Genomic DNA, 20,400 nt, shown 5'->3' on the forward strand with positions numbered 1-20,400 from the left:
TTGGGAAGAAGGGTAAGATTTCTCATTAGCAGCACCAAATCCACGCTTCAGAATCTCCTGCTGGGAGATGACAGGGTCCAGTACGGCTTTTGACACCCTTTATGTCTCTCAGTGTGCTCATGTGATAATCCAGTGGTCTTATGATTGTGTGTGTGTGTGCGTGTGCATGCGTGTGTGTGTGTGTGAAAGTGTAGTTAGGATGCTGCAGGAATCAAGGAAGGAAGACAGGCCTGATGGGAGTGCCTGTACCTTGTGGAGCACGCATGTTGCTTCTCTCCCATTTGCACATGAGAGCAAATGGAAATACTCCTAAGCTGCATTACTGTCCAGAGCAACTGGATTTTACAGTTGCTTGGAAGGACTTTCCAAGACAAAGCAAAAAAGCGAGCAGCGTCCGGTGACTGTTGTCACGGCTGGCCCGTGGAGGACAGTACATGCCCGCCGGCTCAGAGCCCTGACTGGAGTGGAATAAGCGATCCCTTGGGCTCGGTGTTCGGCACTGGAGGCTGGCGCTGGGTTTAGAAACGGCGACACAGGCTTGCTGTTCTGAAGAGCAGCGTGCCGCCGGCGGTCAGCTGACACTGGTGTTAGGTTCATGGTCCGGAGGAAATGGAATAAAGCGGCCATACTCACCCCACCTTGAACACTATGGTAAGCGAGTCCCCCGGTGGAATTGTGTAGCTGGGGCTGTGTATATTATGACTTAGTCCCTGCCGTAGTTTCTAGGGCTTTTTCAGGAAAGGTCAGCTCTGTCCTGGCCCGTTTTCCTTTTCTCCTTCTGTCCTGTCTCCCGTCAAAAGCTGTGCTGTGATGTGGATAGCGTGTAACTTAATCAGTGTGTACAATTAGCCGTTCTCATTGTGATCCTTCTCGCTGCTCGGACTGTGTGACTATGCGGTTTCTCCTTTAGGATATCTCTAATGCTCGTGCTGAGTCATTTTGAGGGAAGCAAATGGGGTAACGTTCTATTTTTAGCTCCTCAAGGCCCCGCGGGGGCGAAGGGCAGTGGAGTCCTGTGCGTCCGCTCAGGTCATGCCCACCTAGAGGGACTCGGTTCCAGTTTAAGTAGGACTTTTCAGCTGCTGAGTAAACGCGGAGCTCCTGGGAAATGTGTTCAGTTTTCCGGTACCTTGTAAAAGGTTGTTGCCTTTTCCTCCCTTGAGAAAGAGAATTTTAAAAGTTTGAAAGTCTGCGCAGTGAAAGGTTTGCTCGTGTCTGTTTGCATCATCCATTTTTCCGACGAGTGAGGCTCTTATTCTCCCCCCACCCTCCCACCAATTTCCGACTCTTCCACGCCCTCTCCTTAAATTTTGCCCTGATTCTGTCCAGAGGCCACTACCCTATCCATGACCCGTGCAGTGCAGCTTTCACATCTGTTCACAGTGATGACATATGTTTTCCATCTGCTCTTTCTGTTCCAGTCATGAGTGTTCACTTTAAAAGAGAAAAAAAGAAAAAGAAATCACCTGTTTTCTTTAGACCGTGAACTGCTAAGAGGACCAGAAGGCAGTTTTTGTGATTTTAATTTGTATTGAGCCTGGTTCAAGCCCTTTGCTCACACAGATGTTACAGATGTTGAATAATGTTTTTTTGATAGTGACAGACTCTTAGCTGTAAGACAGGCATTTAGGTCCTGAGGCTCCCCCATGAGCAAGCTGCTGTACCCCCAGGAAGACAGAGCCACTCTAGGAGTCTCATAAGTGTTTTTACATTCTATCAGCAAGTGCTGGTAAATATGCTTTATTAGTAAGCTATGTCTACTGGATTGAATCTACTCTTATGTTCATTTAAATATGGAAAATGTATTTCTTTTGAAACATGAAAGATTTGTAAAGCTTTCCTGTTAAGACAACAGCGTACAAACAGCTTGACTCTTCCATACCTGGCACTCACTGTGTGTGTTTCTGTCCCCGCAGAGCTCTGGCATTGAGACTTTAGTGGAGGAGCTCTGCTCCAGGCTGAAGGACCTGCAGAGCCAGCAAGGTGAGAGTGCTGTCCCTGTGGGCTGTCCACGTCTACCACGCAGGGCACAGGTTTTAGAACCGATCGGAAAGAAAGAGCACGGAACCACAGTCTTCATGCCCAGCGTGTCGCCAGGCCGGTGTCCTGCCCCGTCTTTGGCTGTGGAAGGCTGCTGGTCAGCCCATGGCCATCCTCTGCAGAGAGGTCCCTGCTCTCAGAGGAGTGGCTTCATCTGCCGGAGCACTCCTGGAGAGGAGATGAAGCTCTGGATCTGGAGCAATCATCTCTTGTCTTTCCACCCTCCCCCTGCTTCCCATCATTCCCACGCTAACACTCGCCCATGTGGCAGCGAGGCCTGCAGAGGTGTGTGGCCTGCCATTTCAGGGTTGCCACAGGAACTTCTGCCGTGAGTCTTGACTGTTTTGGGAAGGCAGACTCGACAGGCCCACCGAGTCGTTGTCATCTGTGGACTCTCACAGCTTCTTCCCCCAGCGTTTCTGCAGGCCCGTAGAGTGAGGATTACCTGTTAAGGGTCTTTCTCTTGCTTGTGCCCTTCATGGTCATCTTGCTGCGTGCCCCCAAGTCTTGAGCCTTTTTAAAGGCACAGTTTGTTTCTAATCTGAGAGCAGGCTCGTGAGCTAAGAGTTGAAACACAGCCCTTGCTCCCCTACATGCTAAGTAACAGAGCTAATTGTAGGAACTTCCTTTACATATCAGTTTTAATCGGGAAGAGGCGATATAAAGTCCGTGAGTGCGGAATCATGTGAGAAAGTATTTTTGGAATCCAAACAGATGTTCTGTCCTTGCGGTGTAATTAATAAGCACCCAGGGGATTTCAGTCTCCTAACTAAGTGCCTCTAGCGTGCTCTGTCAGTGATGAGGTCAGAGATCTCAGCCCAGTGTTAATGTGGCTGAGCAGAGTTTGCCCTGGCTCACTGAAGAAAGAGGTTTCTTTCTTTTTGGCCGTGCCACGGAGCATTTGGGATCTTAGTTCCTTGGCCAGGGATCGAACCCACACCCTTTGCATTGGAAGCATGGAGTCTTAACCCCTGGACCACTAGGGAAGTCCCTGAAGAAATAGATTTCTATTAAAAAGATAAACTGGTGTAGAGTTCTTTTTAAGCCACAGAAGCCTGTGTAATTTCTGATTAAATTTACTTGAGAAACTTTTAAAAACACAAGCATTTACCAACTTGATACAAGACAAATCATTCTGAATTCTTGTTTCCTTAACAGAAGAGAAGATTCACAAGAAGTTAGAGGGGTCTCCCTCTCCAGAGGCAGAATTATCACCCACAGCGAAGGATCAAGTGGAAATGTACGTCAGACTGTGTTCCATGATCAAGTCGCAGTAATGACTGCCCTGCTGCATGGTTTACAGGTTTAGTTTGCCATCTGCGGTTTAGTTTGCTATTTTGTAACTCAGGAATCTATTGAGCGCTTACTTTGTGCCTGACACAGAGAACTCAAAGGTGAATAAGATGGTCTTATCTTTTTTTCACACACATTGAATCAATATTTGTGAAACTGATAAAACGAACAAGTTTATTATTTATGGTCTGTTCATACACGACCTTTGAAATTCAGTGCCAGTCCTCTGAGCCAGCTGTGAGAATTAGGATTGTCTTTGTTTTACACATAAGGACGCCAGCTTCCCACTGCTGATTACCGAGGGAAAGTGGGCAAGCCGTGAACCCGTGTCAGACTTGTTTCCTGAAGATGCTTTTCCGCTTTCTTCATAAAATGGTTTGTATTTAAATTGGCCGCATTGTAAGCAGACTTCCTTATCATATGTGTCATTGGAATCTTCCAAACTTGTAAATCTTAAGCGGAAAGCAGGATGTCATTGGTTGTGTGGCGTGTGCTGTCCAGAGTGGCAGCATGCGCTATCTGGTGTGGGTTGCATCCTGACCCCCAGAGTCCAAAGATTTCATGTAAAAAAGAATGTAAAGCATTACATTAGCGTTTTTACTATTGAGTATATGTAAAATGATCATGTGGATATATTCGGCTAAGTAAAATACACTGTGGAACTTAATTTTACTTGTTTCTTCTTACGCTTCTAACGGGATTCCGAGAACGTTAAGAATGATTTACAGAGCCCACAGTAGGCTCCCGTCAGACAGCGTGGTGTAGGCTGAGGAGGAGAGTCCAGCGCAGGCCCTTGAGAACCTGGCCCTGCATCACTCCGTGTGTGACCTTGACTGGCCTCCGCAGTGACAGTCCTCGCTCTGGCAGCCAGTCTGGCTCTCCCGAGTCTTCCTTGGCCAGTCTAGTCCGTCTCGCTCTGAAACCTTCCAGGGCTACCAGTTTCCTAGCACACCGAAGCCCTGTTTCCAAGCCCTCCGACGCCAGCCTCCTGGTTTCCCACCCCGTGCTGCAGGAGCGACTGCTCTCCCAAGGCATGGGGCGGGTGTCTTCGTATCCTCACCCCGGTTCCCACGCCGCACAGCCGGCGCTCATGAGACTGCAGCGTGCCTGGAGCATCAGGCTCAGGTGTGGTCCACCTCATCTGATTGTTCCGGGCCTCGCCAGCATCCATCCCCTTTCCCGAACCCTTGAATCCCACGATCGCTGCCATTTCTGACGGCCTGCTTCGCCAGCTGGGCGTGGCAGTGGCTTCTGAGAAGGAGGCACAGTGACAGTCAGCGATTCGTGGTGCATGTTAATTCCTCCCCTCTCCACAGCTCTGTGAGGTGGGTGCTGTGGTCAGCCCGTTTTCTAGGCCGCAGGTTTAGGACCTGTGCCTAAGGTCACGGAGCTGGCAGATAGCAGAGTGAGGACTCAGGCTCAGGGAGTGTGGCTTCAGAGCGCCTGCTCGCAACTACTCTGCTCTCCAGCTCTTCACCTGCATCTGTTTCTAGCGCGTGCGCCAGCCTTGCAAGAGAAGCCACGGTACCCCCATTTTCCAGGTGAGGAAGGGCCCGTGGCCCTGCACGAGTAGCCTAACCTCACAAGCAGAGGAAGTGAGCCAAGATTCACGTCCAGACATTCCTTATCAGAATATTAGCATTCTTCCCACAGCGTCCCATTTGTACTTTGTGACTTTATGAAAATCCAGAGTTTACAGTCGTCAGCTTAACATATTCTCTAAGTACTCCTGGAGTGCTTATCTCGGTGTTGAGCTTTGAAGGTGCTTGATCCACGGACCTAAGTTTAAAGGTTTTACTGTATTGTCAGTGTTTTAAGTTGCTAACTCATGGATGGCGTGTAAAAACACTGACTCAGTTGAAATGAAATGCCCCATTTCTCAGGTGGGTGATGCTGTGTTACTACACTGGATGACGTCTTGAGCGCCCACTTTTGAAATCTCTTGTTTTTTTCAGGTACTATGAAGCGTTTCCACCGCTGTCGGAGAAGCCAGTTTGCCTGCAGGAAATCATGACCGTGTGGAACAAGTCCGCAGTCGGCTCCTACTCGAGCTCGTCCTCCTCGTCCACAGCCCCTCCAGCCAGCACAGACACGCCCTCCCCCAAGGACTGCAACAGCGAAGGCGAGGTCATCCGGGAGAGGAGCGGCGACGCGCCGCCCGCCAGCCTGCACGAGAGAACGCAGAGCGGCCGCAGCCACAGCGAGAAGGAGAACAGGTTCAGGAACGGGCCCGGCGAAGAGCGGCCCGCGCCGCCGCCGCCGCCCAAGAAGCAGAGCCGGCACCGGCCAGACGGGAAGCCGCGCCCGCGCTCCTGGTCATCCGGCTCCAGCGAAGCCGGCTCGAGCTCCAGCGGGAACCAGGGGGAGCCCAAGGCGTCCGCGAAGTGCGTGAGGCTGAGGCACAAGGTGCGGGAGATCCGGAACAAGAAAGGTGCGCGCAGCGGGCAGAGCCGGCTCTCGCTGAGGCGCGGCGAGAAGGCAGAGAGAAGCCCGCACGCCGCCGGGAGCAGCAGCAGCAGCGGCGGCGGCGGCTCCTTCCGACAGCTGTGCAAGCGGGGCAAGCGGCCGCTGAAGGAGCTGGGCAGGAAGGAGGCGGGGGGCGCCGAGGGCAGAGACCTGTTCCTGGAGAGCAGGACGGACAGGGAGTACAAGGAGGAGCCGCTGTGGTACACCGAGCCCATCGCCGAGTACTTCGTCCCTCTGAGCAGAAAAAGCAAGCTGGAGACCACGTACCGCAACAGGCAAGACGCCGGCGACGCAACCTCAGCGGCTGTGGAGGAGCTGTCCGAGTCAGTGCACGGCCTCTGCATCAGCAACAATAATATTCATAAAACATACCTCGCAGCAGGTACTTTCATCGATGGCCATTTTGTAGAAATGCCTGCAGTCATAAATGAGGATATCGACCTCGCTGGGACCTCATTCTGTCCTCTGCCAGAGGACGACAAATACTTGGATGATATTCATCTGTCAGAATTAACACACTTCTACGAAGTGGATATTGACCAATCCATGTTGGATCCTGGTGCCTCAGAAACCACGCAAGGAGAAAGTCGGATTTTAAATATGATTCGACAAAAAAGCAAAGAGAAGACAGATTTTGAGGCAGAATGTTGCATAGTGTTAGATGGAATGGAGTTGCAAGGGGAACGTGCAATATGGGCAGACTGTACCAGCTCTGTGGGCGCTGAGGGCTTTCTCCTGCAAGACCTTGGCAGCCTGGCCCAGTTCTGGGAGTGCTGTTCGTCCAGCTCTGGCGATGCCGACGGGGAGAGTTTTGCGGGAGACTCCCCGGTTCGACTCTCCCCGACCTTAGACAGCACAGTGCTCAATCCGCATTTGCTGGCCGGCAATCAAGAGCTCTTTTCAGATATTAATGAAGGATCTGGTATAAACTCCTGTTTTTCAGTGTTTGAAGTGCAATGCAGTAATTCTGTTTTACCATTTTCTTTTGAAACACTCAACTTGGGAAATGAAAATACAGATTCTAGTGCTAACATGCTTGGGAAAACACAGTCTAGATTACTAATATGGACCAAAAATAGTGCCTTTGAAGAAAATGAACACTGTTCTAATCTTTCAACAAGAACTTGCAGTCCATGGTCCCATTCAGAAGAAACACGTTCAGACAATGAGACGTTAAATATCCAGTTTGAAGAGTCCACACAGTTTAACGCAGAGGATATTAATTATGTAGTTCCTAGAGTCTCGTCCAATTATGTAGATGAAGAACTCCTAGATTTTTTGCAGGATGAAACTTGCCAGCAAAACAGTAGGACTTTAGGAGAAATCCCAACGTTAGTTTTCCAAAAAAAATCTAAACTAGAATCTATCTGTGGTATTCAGCTAGAACAAAAAACAGAGAACAAAGCCTTCGAAACTACGCAAGTGTGTGGTGAAGGCAGTCCGCGTGGAGATGGCTACAGCTCAGGGGTTATGAAAGACATTTGGACAAAGATGGCAGATAGAAATTCTGCAGCTCTGCTAGAAATAGAAAGCGTTGATGATGAGTTGTTTCCGACAGATGTAAATAACTACTGCTGCTGTTTGGATGCTGAGGCTCCAATGGAGCCCCTCCAGGAGCCGAGCAAGGCCGTGCAGAGATCAGAATACCATCTGTGGGAGGGCCAGAAAGAGACCCTGGAGAAGAGAGCCTTTGTGTCCGGCGAGCTGTCCAAGGTGGATGGCGGGGACTACACCACCCCCTCGAAACCTTGGGACGTGGCCCAAGACAAAGAGAACTCATTCATCCTGGGAGGAGTTTATGGGGAGCTCAAAACCTTTAACAGCGATGGGGGGTGGGCAGTTGTACCGCCCAGTCACGCCAAAGGGAGCTTGCTGCAGTGTGCCGCTTCCGACGTGGTGACCATAGCAGGGACAGATGTCTTCATGACCCCCGGAAACAGCTTCGCTCCTGGCCACAGGCAGTTATGGAAGCCCTTTGTGTCCTTCGAACAGAGCGACCAGCCGAAGAGCGGGGAAAACGGATTGAATAAGGGATTTTCCTTCATCTTCCATGAAGACTTACTAGGAGCTTGTGGCAACTTTCAAGTTGAAGACCCTGGACTCGAGTATCCCTTCTCTTCCTTTGACTTAAGCAATCCATTTTCACAGGTTCTCCACGTAGAGTGTTCCTTTGAACCCGAAGGGATTGCGTCTTTCAGTCCAAGCTTCAAACCGAAATCGATCCTCTGCTCCGATTCCGACAGTGAAGCTTTCCACCCCAGGATATGCGACGTCGACAGAACGCAGTACCGGGCTATCCGGATCTCCCCCAGGACTCACTTCCGCCCCATCTCTGCATCTGAACTCTCCCCCGGAGGAGGAAGCGAGTCAGAATTTGAATCCGAGAGAGACGAAGCAAATGTTCCCATTGCTTCTCAAGTCGACGCATTCGAAGATCCACAGGCAGATCTCAAACCGCTGGAAGAGGACGCAGAGAAAGAAGGCCATTACTATGGGAAGTCCGAGCTTGAGTCTGGGAAGTTCCTCCCCAGGCTAAAGAAGTCTGGGATGGAGAAGAGTGCCCAGACGTCCCTGGATTCCCAGGAGGAGTCGGCCGGGGTCCTGCCGGCAGGAGAGCGGAGCCCGTGTCTGGAGTGCAGCATGAGCGGGCCTCTCGAGACAGGCCTGGAAAGCCCAGAAGCGAACTGTAAAATAATGGCACAGTGTGAGGAAGAGACTAACCATCCCTGCAGCTGCAGAGCAGGCTGCCAGCTCCCTGCTTATGAAGATAATCCAGTTTCTTCAGGACAGCTGGAAGAGGTATGTGTCAGTGGGGATCAGTACTTGGTGAAAGGATTTGATCAGACTTTTAAGAACAGCCATTTCAGGCAAAGAAAAGATAGGGTTAAATTATTGGGAATTTACCTGGAATGTCTTAAAACTTAGCATCCTTGGATTTGATGTTTATCAATTTGAACTAGACAGTTGACATTTTTAAATAAATCAGAGTATGAGGTGTTTCTGAGTGGCCTTAACATGCGTGTGCTATGCTTAAAGCAAAGCTTTCACAACTGATGAATCCAGAAATGGCTGTTCACTCTTCGGAAGGCCCCTTGCTCCTCAGAAATGGCGGTGAAGGATTTCTTGAAGTAGGAAGCCTGTCTGACTGTCTCTGCAACACTGATTAGTTTATTAAAAGTTACATTTTACATGTAAGATAAATTACATCTCTGTAGAATTCTCTGAATTTTTTTGTGGTACATGTAGCAATGAACCCTCTATACAAATGTTACAAAATAACTTGCATAGAACCCCTGCAGGTGTACGCTTGCTTATTATGAAGTATGTATTCCTGAAGTTACCTGAACTGTATGGGTCAGGCTATCAAATGAGGTTAATAGGAATAGTTTTGTTAATGGAGTCATTGTACCATTTGTTATTGCTGAGAAGTTATCTGAGGTTAAACTGTACAAGAAGTAACAGTGAAGGTTCCAAGGAGAAGCCTGTGGCTCTGCCCCCCCGGCCCTTTTCCAGGGGCAGCTTCTTAAAAAGTCAGGTGGAGGTGTCAATAAGTCAGGCCACCTGTGGCTGGAGAGCAGCTGGCTCATCCCTTCCTCGCCTCTGTCGTCCTGCATGCTCCGCCCGCCTGCCTTCACGCGGCTCCGTCCAGCTGAACCCACGAGGCGCCCCTCCCTCCCACATCCCCCATTCCTCGCTGCTCCACCCACAGCAGAAACCATTTCTCCTTCCTTTTAATTTTCACGTGCTTGATGCCTTTCCTCTTAGTTGCTTTTGCCATTTTTCCTGAGTCAGCGGTGTCCTTTCTTTGTTAAGCTGTGAGCTCCTCATGGATTCAGATGACATCTCATTTGTGTCCGGTCAGTGCCTAGGTGAGGCCGTAAGTGCAGGTAGTGGTGGGAAGTCCCCACAGCAACCCAAGAATCTCTCTGAGGCTCTTGCCTGGCGATCTTTAGCCACGAATTAAATCCCGCCGAAACCCTGACATCTGAGCTGCTCAGGACGGCAAAAGAGTATAACGCTGTCAGCCTTCATCTGTTTGCTGGTCACCCCGCTTTTCATCCTGAAAAGTTCCCTCATGTACTTGGTGTCTCGCTTGGCACCAGATGGAGAAGGAAGAAAAAGAGACAGCGAGTCTGCGCCACAGCCACCTCCACAGGCCTCCACCTCCTGGAGTGTCGGCGTCTCTGTGTTACCAGAGCTCTGGCTTGTCTGACACGTCCGTTCAGGTCAGTCGCTCAGTCGTGTCTGACTCTTTGCAACCCCATGGACTGCAGCATGCTAGGCCTCCCTGTCCATCACCAACTCCCGGAGTTTACTCAAACTCATGTCCGTTGGGTCGGTGATGCCATCCAACCCTCTCATCCTCTGTCGTCCTGCCTTCTCCTCCTGCCTTCGATCTTTCCCAGCAAACCTGACAGGTCTGGGGCGCCAGCTAAGTCCTCGGAGGACCCTTGCCGTCGCCAGTCCTCTCAGCCCTGATCTCTCAGCATCGTTGCCTACAGCTCCCACCCCGTAGCTTCATCTGAGCTGCAGAAAGGTTGAGGGTGGCCCGAAAGGCCCCAGTTTGGGGCCAGGATCTTGCCTCTTCACTCTCATGCTGCCTGTCCATCTCGGAGATCTCCAGCCAGGTCATCTTCCCCCCACTTCCCTGAGTGAGGGCAGTCTTTGCAGAGGGCAGGGCTCTGTGTTTTTTTAAAGTCACTAGTTGTCCATCTGTTTTAGAGCACAGGTGGTCTAGAATGTAGGATTTCTGATAGAACTGGTACCCAGGAGCATGACTTAACGATCCTTTTCAAAAGGTTAGTTGAGTTCAGTTCAGCAAACATTTATTAAACACTCGCCCGTCCTGGGTGCATCCCTGCGGCAGGTGCCCTGAGTGAACCAGAGGCTGTCCTTGTCCTGGGAGAATTCAGCCTGGTCCTGAAGACCAGTCTGCGAGCAGCTGACTTGTTCTCCGTCGCGCAGGGCATTCTCTGCCGTGGTTCCAATTCGGGCGCTCCAGGAGGGCGTGTCTGTGGCGGACCAGTCCCCTCCTAGCTGCGAGTGTGAGTCCCAGCGTGTTGCCTCTGAGGACCCTGCATGCTTGTGGAAGCACATACGTGTTCACGTATGTTCTACTTTTTTTTTTGTCTGACCTTTTTTCTTTTTTGACTGAAATGACACTTTATTTAGAATCACCCTTCTTTATTTTCTGCATATTATTTCTGCATATTCTGCATTTTCTCCATCATTTGGAGGTACTATAATTTCCTAGCTGGTTCCTTACATTTGAGGGTGTTTACGTGTGTGAGTCACTCAGTCGTGTCCAACTCTTTGCGATCTCACGGACTGTGGCCCACTGGGCTTCTCTGTCCATGGAATTACCAGGCAAGAATACTGGAGTGGATTGCAATTCCCTTCTCCAGAGGAACTTCCCAACCCGGGGATCGAACCCTGGTCTCCTGCATTGCAGGCAGATTCTTTACTGATTGAGCTACAAGGAAGTCCTTTGAGGGTGTTCGGGCCCACATAATTTGAGGTGGCAGGGGTGACGGCCTGTGGAGGGTGAACACAGGAGGCGTGGGAACCCAAGGAGGACCGACCCAGCCTGCGAGTGTGGAGGAGGCTGGTGCACAGACCTGAATGTCCAGGGCGGAAGGGAGGAGGCGGGGCAGGCCAGGCAGAAGCAGCAGCAGTCACACAGGTGAGCATCTCACCTGTGCAGGGTGGCAGCCAGCACGTGGTCGTGGCAGCTGAGGTGTGAGGGAAAGGTGAGGACAGGTGAGGAGCCGTGTGCCTCAGTGCCCAGCTCTGCGTGGCCTTGTGGCAGGAGTGTCCGCTCTGTTGTCTGCTCGATGGCTGACTCCCTGTCGTGCCCTCGAAGGCCCAGAGCAGCAGCAAGAGGCTTCATCGTGCCTCCAGGAGTTTGCAGTCCAGCAGGGGAAGGCATTCCTTGGGACAGACAGCAGTGCCGTGGGGGTCAGGGGCTCTGACGAGCGGAGGGCGTGAGGGCCCAGCCCACCTGCGCCAGATGCTGTGCCCTCCATTGCCACCACCCCCCTACCGAACGCCAGCAGTGACGTTCCCCACCCCTCCCCGGGACGGCTCAGGGCACGTGGGTGCGGAGGGTGGGCCACCTGCCCCGGATCCCTGCGTGAGGGAGAGCCGGAGTTCCTTCTACCGCCACGCACTTCCCGGCCAGCAAGGAGGACTAGGACAGCCGTGGCCCTGCTGGGCGCTCTGGCGCAGGGCGTCTCTTCACTTCCTCTTCCTTTCGTGATGTGAATAAGGGGAGCTGGCTGGGACCCAGGGCACCATTCAGCACTCTGTTCGCAGAACAGAACCCAGGGCAGGGCCCCGGACTCCAGTCTGGTCACCAGATGCAGGGGTGTTCAGTGCAGATTTAAAGCAGCGAGCATTTACCCAGCTTTGATCTCCTGAAGAAGTACTGACCGTTACATCTCCTGCTACAGATGTTTTCGATTAGGCTTTCTGGGTAGTGTTCGCGTCTTCCCTCTTTACTGTCCTTCATCCGTCGCACATTTGTTAAGAGCCACTCTGTCTGGGCACTGCTCTGGGTGCCGGGTATAAAGGACCAGAGAGAGAGAGGTCTGCATCCTTGGAGGTACATTCCATAAGCAGCGTGAAGCTACACGTACGTTAGAGCACTTGTGCCACGGGAAGGCAGGGCGGATACGTGTGTGGCAGGATGGGGGTGCTCAGTGTGCCACAGTGGACCCCAGAGTCAGAGGGGTCCAGGTAGCCAGTGAGCCTGGAGGGGAGGGAGCGGAGCTGAGACAGAGCTGCCGGGAGCGCCCAGGGCCGTGCCCCATTCTGTTCTCCGTCTCCTTCAGCCTGTCTTCATCCTTTTCATGCTCAGCCACTGCAGAAGGTGAATTAGTACATTAAGCAGACATTAGTCAAGCAAGGCCTCCTGGTCATCTTTGGCGTGCAGGCTTCAACGCTGGAAATAGCTAAGTGGAAAAATGTCATAACGTAATGCATATTCACTGACCACGTATTCAGTGTAAACAAAACAGGAGAAATAAGTCCTCGCCATTGGAATTGATACTCGAAGGAAGGATGCAGAAAAAAAAACTTAAAGACGATGGCAGAAACTGAACAACGCAACTAACGGTGGTCTCATCAGGGCCGCGGGAGCGGCGTGCTGGACCATCAGGGCCTCCGGCCGGGCGGGGAGCTTTTCTCAAGGCCAGCGGCCGTGGCGTCCCCGCTCTGTGCCAGCCCTTCTCCCAGAGGGGTGCCCGTCAGCGAGATGCAGCTCCTGCCCTTGCACTCGCTGTCCGGTCGGCTTATGTCTGTCTCATCTCCTCCTGTCCTTGCTGCCCAGTCACCTGTCTGCCCCTTGGCGCCCCCAGCCTGCTCTTCCCCACCTGTCCTGTCTGTCCTGACGGGTCCTGTCCCTTTTCCTGCTCTTTACCCCACGCCCTGAATCCGAGAAGGGATTAAAGGAGAAGTAGTCCAGCTGCGCCCACCTGAATAAACACTCGATCGTTCCATGGCCCGCCCCAGGTGTTTTTCTTTCACAGGTAGGAGCTGGTTACCTTTGAATCCATTGCCTCTCGGTAGTGTCTTGGGTGATGGAGACACGTTTGTCCAGGGAGCCATCCTTAGCGCTGAGGATCTGCATGCAGACAGGTGTGCCCTGCAGAGAAGGCTGAGGCTTTCCAGCGAGGCCTTCCGGTCCTGTGAGCTGCGTGCCCAATGCAGGAATCATCACCTCGAATTAACCGCAGCCCTGGCACATTGCTGGCTTTATTTGCATTAGCCCCGGCCTCATCGGTGCAGTTCACCTTGGTGTCTGCTTGTCTAATAGCTTTCTAATCGTTATTGTTGGAATACACTTCAAGAGAGAATGGTGGCAGTTGAGTGGCTGCTCTGGGTGGACAGAACGAAATCCTCTTCAGTTTCTGATTGAAGAGTGTTTCTGAGAAGTTAAACGAAAATTAGGAGCTGACATATATTTCCCCTTTAGCTTAATAAACACACATTCCTGAGTCCAAAAAGGTTTTGATAAAGTGATTTACGTTGTTTGTTCAGAATAAATCCTATCAGAATTGAAAATCATCGGTTGCTGAAACAGATCAGGGCCTAAACTTGTGATGAAGCGTCTTCTGAAACAAAGGCCTGTGGAGTGTTCACAGAGCATGCGCATCGACCCAGCAGGCCCTGGTTGAGGCTGTGAGGGGCGACGGGAGGTGCGGAGATGCCCAAAGCGGGCCTCACCCTGGAGGGCCTGGTGTCAGGCTGAGCAGGAAAGGAGCAGGGATGGGGGGTTGCCCTGTCCCCAGCATCCCAGGGTGCACCCGTGGTGGCCGCGGCTGGCCCCGCCCAGGATGGTAGGCAGGTCCTGCTGGAGCTCAAGAGCTCTGCCAGTGAAGGGTGGGGCCTGGGCTTGGACTTGGTCCCCCTCCCCGGCTTGGGCAGCTTCCGCTGTGCCAGGGCCTGGGGCCTGCAGAGGATGTGGGGTCTCTCCCGTGCTCCAGAGTCCCACTTTCCTCTCGTTTCCATGTACGTTTCCTGTTTTGAAGCTGAATTACTGTCCGTTTGGTTATTTGGTTTTAGTCTCAGCTTCCTTCTGGTTCTCACTGAAGCAGATCATTACTGTAAAGACCATTAGGTTGGTATTGCTTCTTTGACTCCCTCCTGCCTGAGTGTGTGAAGGAGAAGAGAGTCCTCCCCACACTTGAATGGGGAGAAGGGGCTCAGGGCCACACACACACACCCCCAACCCCCACTAGCTCTGCTGTTCCAAGATCTGGAAACTTGCTCTCCTCAAGGCTATTTCCTGCTGTTTTTGTCTTGTGATAACCTTGTTGTATTTTTCGTATTCCATTTCCAGTATCAGTGCTTTTTTTAAGAAAAACTTCCTTTATGTGCTGTGAACGTGGCTTTTTTGTTCACCTTGTCTAGTAGAACAGTGAAAGTGAAAGTCGCTCAGTCGTGTCTGACTCTGCGACTTCAGAGACTATACAGTCTGTGGAGTTCTCCAGGCCAGAATACTGGAGTGGGTAGCCTTTCCCTTCTCCAGGGGATCTTCCCAACCCAGAAATCAGAACCAGGGTCTCCTGCATTGCAGGCAGATTCTTTACCAACTGAGCTATCAGGGACGCCAGTAAAATAGTAAAAAATAAAATCATCAATTAAAAAAATCCTGGGTTTGCAGTCACTAGTTAATAATGTTTGAATTTTCCCTTTTATCTTGAAAGTTTATAAACTTGGTCTGTATTTGGTTTAATCTAAGCAGTTCCCTGTATTGAACACTGATGTGCATGGAATGAACCGGAGTCAAGAGAAACAAACCTGGTGGGAGAAAGCCTTGTACTCGCCTCTTTTCCCCGCCTCGGAGTGTGAAGGTAAGGAGACCTGGCGGGACCCTTCACCAGCTCAGATCTCTTAGCTCCTTAAAGAGCAGTCTGTTCCTTTCGCTGTGAATATCGGTCCGGAAGCATTTTGTGTGACAGGCATTGGTCATGGGCAACTGGGGACACAAGAGGTGAGCGTGGGCTGGACCCCACTCTTATACCCACCAGCAGCCTAGGGCGGGGTGGGCCGTGGAGACACGTAAGCCCCCAGGGAGGGGGGCAAAGGTGGGAGGGTCGGTGGCCAGTCAGGGTGGGAATCAGAGTTGCCCCCGGGCCCAGCCGAGGCTGGAGAGACCAGCAGGGGATGAGCCGAGTTGGTCAGCAGGCTCATGAGTTCTGCCGAGTTAGGTGGAGTTTGAACAGGAAGGAGAGGGCTGCTTGCAAGAGCTCATGTTGGAGGGTGTCAGGTCGGGTGCGTTTTTTTCCTAAAGCAATTCTAGCAAGAGAATCGGAGTGGGGAAGGACTGGAGGGCACCTGCTGGGCTCCTGGCCTCTTGTCACGGTCTGGTATGACAAGATAAAGGCCCCTGGGGGGGAAGGAGAGCAGAGAGCAGCCCCAGGGGGCTGTGTGGCAGAGGCCAGAGTTTGCTGAGTGACTTTCTGTGACCGCGAGCCGTGGGAGGGCGCTTGGGCAGACCAGGGAGAGGGACGTGGGGGCAGACTGGGAAAGGGCTTCTCATCCATGAACCTCCCGGCGGGGGCGCCTCCTCGGAAGCGATAAACAGCCCGGGCCTGCCATTCTCAGGGAGGAGAGAACCGAGGCAGCGGCCGAGCAGTCAGCTCGGGGCTGAGCCTGTGCGGCCTGCTGTGGTCGCCTAGGCCCCGCCAGCTGCAGCACTGGTCTCGAGGTCTTTCCACTCAGGGCCCTGGGAGGAGGCCGGGCTCCAGTTGGTATTCGCGTGTTCGCCTGTGCGTCCCGTCTCCCCTCCCCGCCCGCGGGGCAGTGCCCTCGCAGCCTGGCCTCAGCCGACCGGGGGACCTGAGGTTGTCCGCGTCTTCTCTTTGTCCTGTGGGCACAGAAGTGGCTCCCCACCCCTGCCTCCCCAGGGTCATGAGGGCAGCAGAGTCTTCATTTCCAGCATCTTTTTTATTTAACAGCCTCTACTGAAGGCTGGCTCCTCTGCCATTAGCTAATATGTAGCCACTCTTCATTATTTCCAAGGTGCTTCAGTCTTTATAGCCCCCACAGAAAGCCTGGTTTTGCCTCAGATGGTGCATCCGTCTGAATGGCTCCAGCTGTTCAGCCCAGGCCTGAGTGCTGGCTGTAGCCCTGAGGTCCAAGCGTGCTCTCCAGCGGCCTCCACACGCGGCGCCCGGGAGACACAGGGACAATAGGAGTGCAGACTGGATGCTGACCGGAGTCCAGTGGCTGCCCTGGCTGAGCGAGTCCCAGCTGCAGTCGTGGGGAATGCAGATGAGGAGGGCCAGGGGGCCCCGCCCCAGGACGCGCCTGCCCGGAGCGGGGGGTGGGCGGGGGCCTGCACAGGGTGACCCCTAAGCACCCCGGGTGGGCTTCCCTGGGCCACGGGGACGTCTTGGTGGCCTCGGCCTGGTTTCCTGTCACTAGCGAGGCAGCCGCTCCAGCTCTTGGCCTGTGGTTTTCCGTGCCGTGCGTTGTAGGTGCTGCACGCGGCTTGAGGCACACAGAGCTCTTTGTAATTGCGGTGTGGCGTGCAGGAATGTTCAGTGGACAAAGCATGGTAGCCAGGCTTTCAGATGACCTGCCACTCCCAGCTACCCCTGGTGGTGATGTCATGAAGCCCGGTTCTTCCAGCCCGGCGGGGTTGGGGGGGGTGGGGGCGGGCAGGGCACAGTCTGAGGAGGAGCTCAGCCCGGAGAGCAAGTGGCCTCTCACCTGCTCAGCAGCCAGGCCTGCCGACTCCCCTCGCTCCTGAAGCTTCTGACGCCGCTCATGCCTCATAAGAAGCCCATGCAGCTCTGAGTCAGGGCCTGACCAGGCAGCCCCAGCTTCCCTGTGGGGGAGGAGGAGTGTCCCTTTTTCCGAGCGAGTCGGGAGACGGAGACCCCGGAGGGCAGCAGCACGACCCCGGAGGGCAGTGAGGGAACCCCCTCCCTTGCCCTGCTGTGCATCCACACACACGCTCCTTTGGTAAAGCCTTCTTGCACACTCATCTCATGCCAGGCGCTGTTCTGGGCGCTGGAAATGCAGGGACCCCAGGGAATCAGGGCCCAAGCCGGGACTACCTGCAGGCGCAGTCCACACAGGGGCCGGGGCAGGTGGCGTGTGACAGCCGAGACCATTTGTGGACAGAGGTGCCCACCGGGGCGCCCGCCGCGGGGAGCAGGAGCGCACTTGCTGCGCCCAGGGCCCCTGGCCACGAGGGCCAAGCGGACTGTGTGCCTCCCCTGGGCTGTCCTGAGCTTCCGCCTGCAGGGCTCACACACTCAGTTCGAAAAGTGTGCATGTTCTTTTGGTCTTAGAGAGAGGGCCCTGCAGGGACTCAGTGCAGGTGACGGTTAAGGGTTCAGCAGACAGAGCTGGGCTGGAACCCAGTGCTTCCCTTCTCCAGCTGCTAGACCTCAGGTGATGACAAGCCTTTCTGTGCTCCACAGTCTGTATTTGTAAAAAGAGGCTGAAAGAGATGGCTTTCTTAGAGAATAGTTGTAAAGACTGAAATGCCCAGAACTGGCCTGGCCTGTGGTCACCAGGGCCATGGAGACCATGAAGAACCCTGACAACAGTCAGCATTGCCCTTTCCTGATGCCTGGGGCATCCACTGACCCCTTGTGTCCGCATAGAACCCTAAAGCAGGAAGAGAACGGGACGCCGGTGGGTTGGGGGGGACCCACTCCACCTCCTGGCGCGTTCCAGCCAAGGACATAGTCACCTTCCCACCTCATCCAAGGGGCAGCTGAGTGCCGTGGGGCGTCGGGATGGTAGAGCTTGGCAGGCGAGCTGAGAAAAGCTGATGGCCTGGGCTGGGTGCTGGGTTCCTGCCTCGGTGGAGCGTCTTAACCAGCTGTCCCAAGGCAGGTGGGCCCAAAGCCAGGCTTTGGGTAGCAGCACTCGAGAAGACGTTTACCGTGTGTACCAGCCTTGCACTTGAGGCCGCGCACCTGTCTTAACTTGCATAGAAATTTCTCTAGAGATGAGAGCACTGGGGCTCTTTCAGTAATTAGCCCCTAGTTACAGCACAGTTAAGTAGAATCTCCCCGAGTCAGCTGACAGCCTGTCTCATCAGAGCCTGGGGTTTCTCATGAATGTGCACCAGGGAGGTTGAGGGCCCCAGGCTGTCAGAACTGAAGGTTGCGGAGAGTGCAGCCTTTCCTGGGGAGGCCAAACAGGGTGCACAGGCCCTCCCCCGGGGGTGGTGGGAGGGCGCAGTCCTCGAGCTGGCCCTGCCGCCATGGGCCCTGCGGGTCCCCATCTCATCGGGGATGTCTCATCTTGCGCCACGCAGTGACTGCCAGCCAGCCGGCAGGATGCTGACTCACAGGAGGTCAGGTCTCCTCCTCTGCACCCTTCCCACACAGCGAAGGTGCCTGGGGGCTGATCTGAGTTAAGGTGGGCCTCAGCCCTGGCCATGCATCAGGATCACCGGGGAGCCCCGCCGGAAACAGCTGAAACCAGAGCCTGCCCCAGATCAAGTGCGAAGTCTCAGGCGGGGCCTGGGGCTTCCAGGCTGGTCTTAAGGCTCCCCAGGTGATCTGCACGGGAAAGCAGGGTTGAGAACCATGGGACCAGGTGACTGGCACTTGATGCCTTCGAGTCCCAGCATGCAGTCCCAAGCCCCCCAGTCAGCCTGCGAGCCCCCTCCTCCTGCCCCTCCCTGTCAGATGGCTTAGGCTGTGCTGAGCTGAGGAGGGACAGACAGGCTGTTGCCCGCTCTGTGTTCTCCCGTCACCCCTCGTCTCGTCTGAGATGCATTTGTCCCCTTGTCCAGCAGCGTGTTCATGGCGCGTCATCCGTCTCCCTCCACACCATGTCCACCCCCGGGGCCTTGCGGGCCTTTTTAATCCTGTGTTACCAGGGCCTGTCACTTGAGAGGTGTGAGTATGTTGTTGAGAGAGTGTCTCGTGGTGGGATTAACAAGACTGTGAGGTTATGTTGGCCTCTTTTTTTTTTTTTTTTTTTTTTTACTCCATGAACAACTCATTAGAAACATTTTTTTTAAACTGGCCTAACGTTTTCCTGGCGCACACCTGGCTAGCTGATGCTGACCATGTCTGCTTTTCGTGATCTGACTGCTCAGCAAAAAAAAATGAAACAAGAATGGTATGTTTCATGACTGTGTCTTAATGCAATCTCCCCCCCTTTCCCTCTTTTCCCTTCTCCATTCAAAATGATTTAAGAATGTTATACAAATGCCAAGGGAGAGAATGGTATAGAAGAGTATCCAGATGTTAAAGAAATGCCCAGTAATGAAGAGCGTCTGTTAGATTTTAATAGGGTAAGTGGACTGTCCTCCTCCTTACTACTAACTCGCAGTAGCCGCCAGCGCCATGCACAACCGGTAGTCTCGCGGCTGCCTCTCCCGGCCCCGAGCTCTGCGGCTGCGACCCTTTGGTCTGCCTTGCCTCCCACTCACTGCCAAGGCCTCCCCCCGGCCCCCTTCTCCTTGCAGTCCATCCCTCACTCCTGCCAGAGCGTGTTTGCCCCACACACGTCTGACCCCGTGGTTCCCCCTTAAGATGCTCGGGTGGACACCCTTTCCATCTTTCAAAATGCACAGCAGAAAGGAGCCCCTCCACTCACACCTGCCCTCCGCCCCCCGCCCCCCGCCCCCATAGAGCGCCGCTGTGGCCCTGCCGCAGCTGAAGGCAGGCCCCGTGTGTCTGCCGCCCCTGCCTTCTGCCCTGCCCGAGCTCTTTGGGGCGCCAGCTCAGGGAGGGCCCGGATCTCGCCTGGTTAGGCAGGCAGCTGAATGAGTCCAAAGGAGCCCCTCTGGCTTCTCGGCGTGATTTGTCAGTGTCAGTCGAAGTCTCGTGGAAGTCGTCCTTCCCCCGCCCCCGCCCCCAGCGCCCCCGCCCCCAGCGCCCCCGTGGTCTTTGTGTCCGTGGACCTGCTGGACTTAACGCATCAAGACAGGCGTCTGGGGCGTCCCCAGCATTCTCTGCATCCAGCTCCGTGGCCGTTCTGCCCTCGACCGCCGCCCCAGCTTCAGTCCCCAGCCCGTCCGCACGCCGCCCGCCCTCCTCTCAGCCGACCCCAGGCCTCCGGGCTCTCCCGCCTCCGCGTTCACACTCCCCCGCCCCCCTTTGCCGCCCGCTGCCT

At 53.9% G+C, this 20,400-nt stretch overlaps 1 protein-coding gene across 8 annotated transcripts in view; it reads left to right on the plus strand.

Moving 5' to 3' along the window:
* The window catches only part of KIAA0232 (KIAA0232 ortholog), an 83,022-nt gene that overhangs the window by 58,558 nt on the left and 4,064 nt on the right, over positions 1–20,400 (plus strand). For 3 of the 8 annotated variants that reach the window (XM_027971226.3, XM_042251667.2, XM_042251666.2), the window contains exons 4-8: positions 1,917–1,983; positions 3,199–3,280; positions 5,289–8,598; positions 15,044–15,155; positions 19,479–19,576. In XM_027971226.3, coding sequence (XP_027827027.1) covers positions 1,917–1,983; positions 3,199–3,280; positions 5,289–8,598; positions 15,044–15,155; positions 19,479–19,576 — 3,669 coding nt within the window. Of the gene's footprint in view, positions 1–577; positions 652–1,916; positions 1,984–3,198; positions 3,435–5,288; positions 8,599–15,043; positions 15,156–19,478; positions 19,577–20,400 lie in introns of those variants that run through there. The other 5 variants (XM_027971230.3, XM_015096653.4, XM_042251669.1 and 2 more) reach the window with 5 other exon arrangements.

Source organism: Ovis aries, chromosome 6, assembly GCF_016772045.2.
Source record: "Ovis aries strain OAR_USU_Benz2616 breed Rambouillet chromosome 6, ARS-UI_Ramb_v3.0, whole genome shotgun sequence".
Lineage (NCBI taxonomy): Eukaryota > Metazoa > Chordata > Mammalia > Artiodactyla > Bovidae > Ovis > Ovis aries.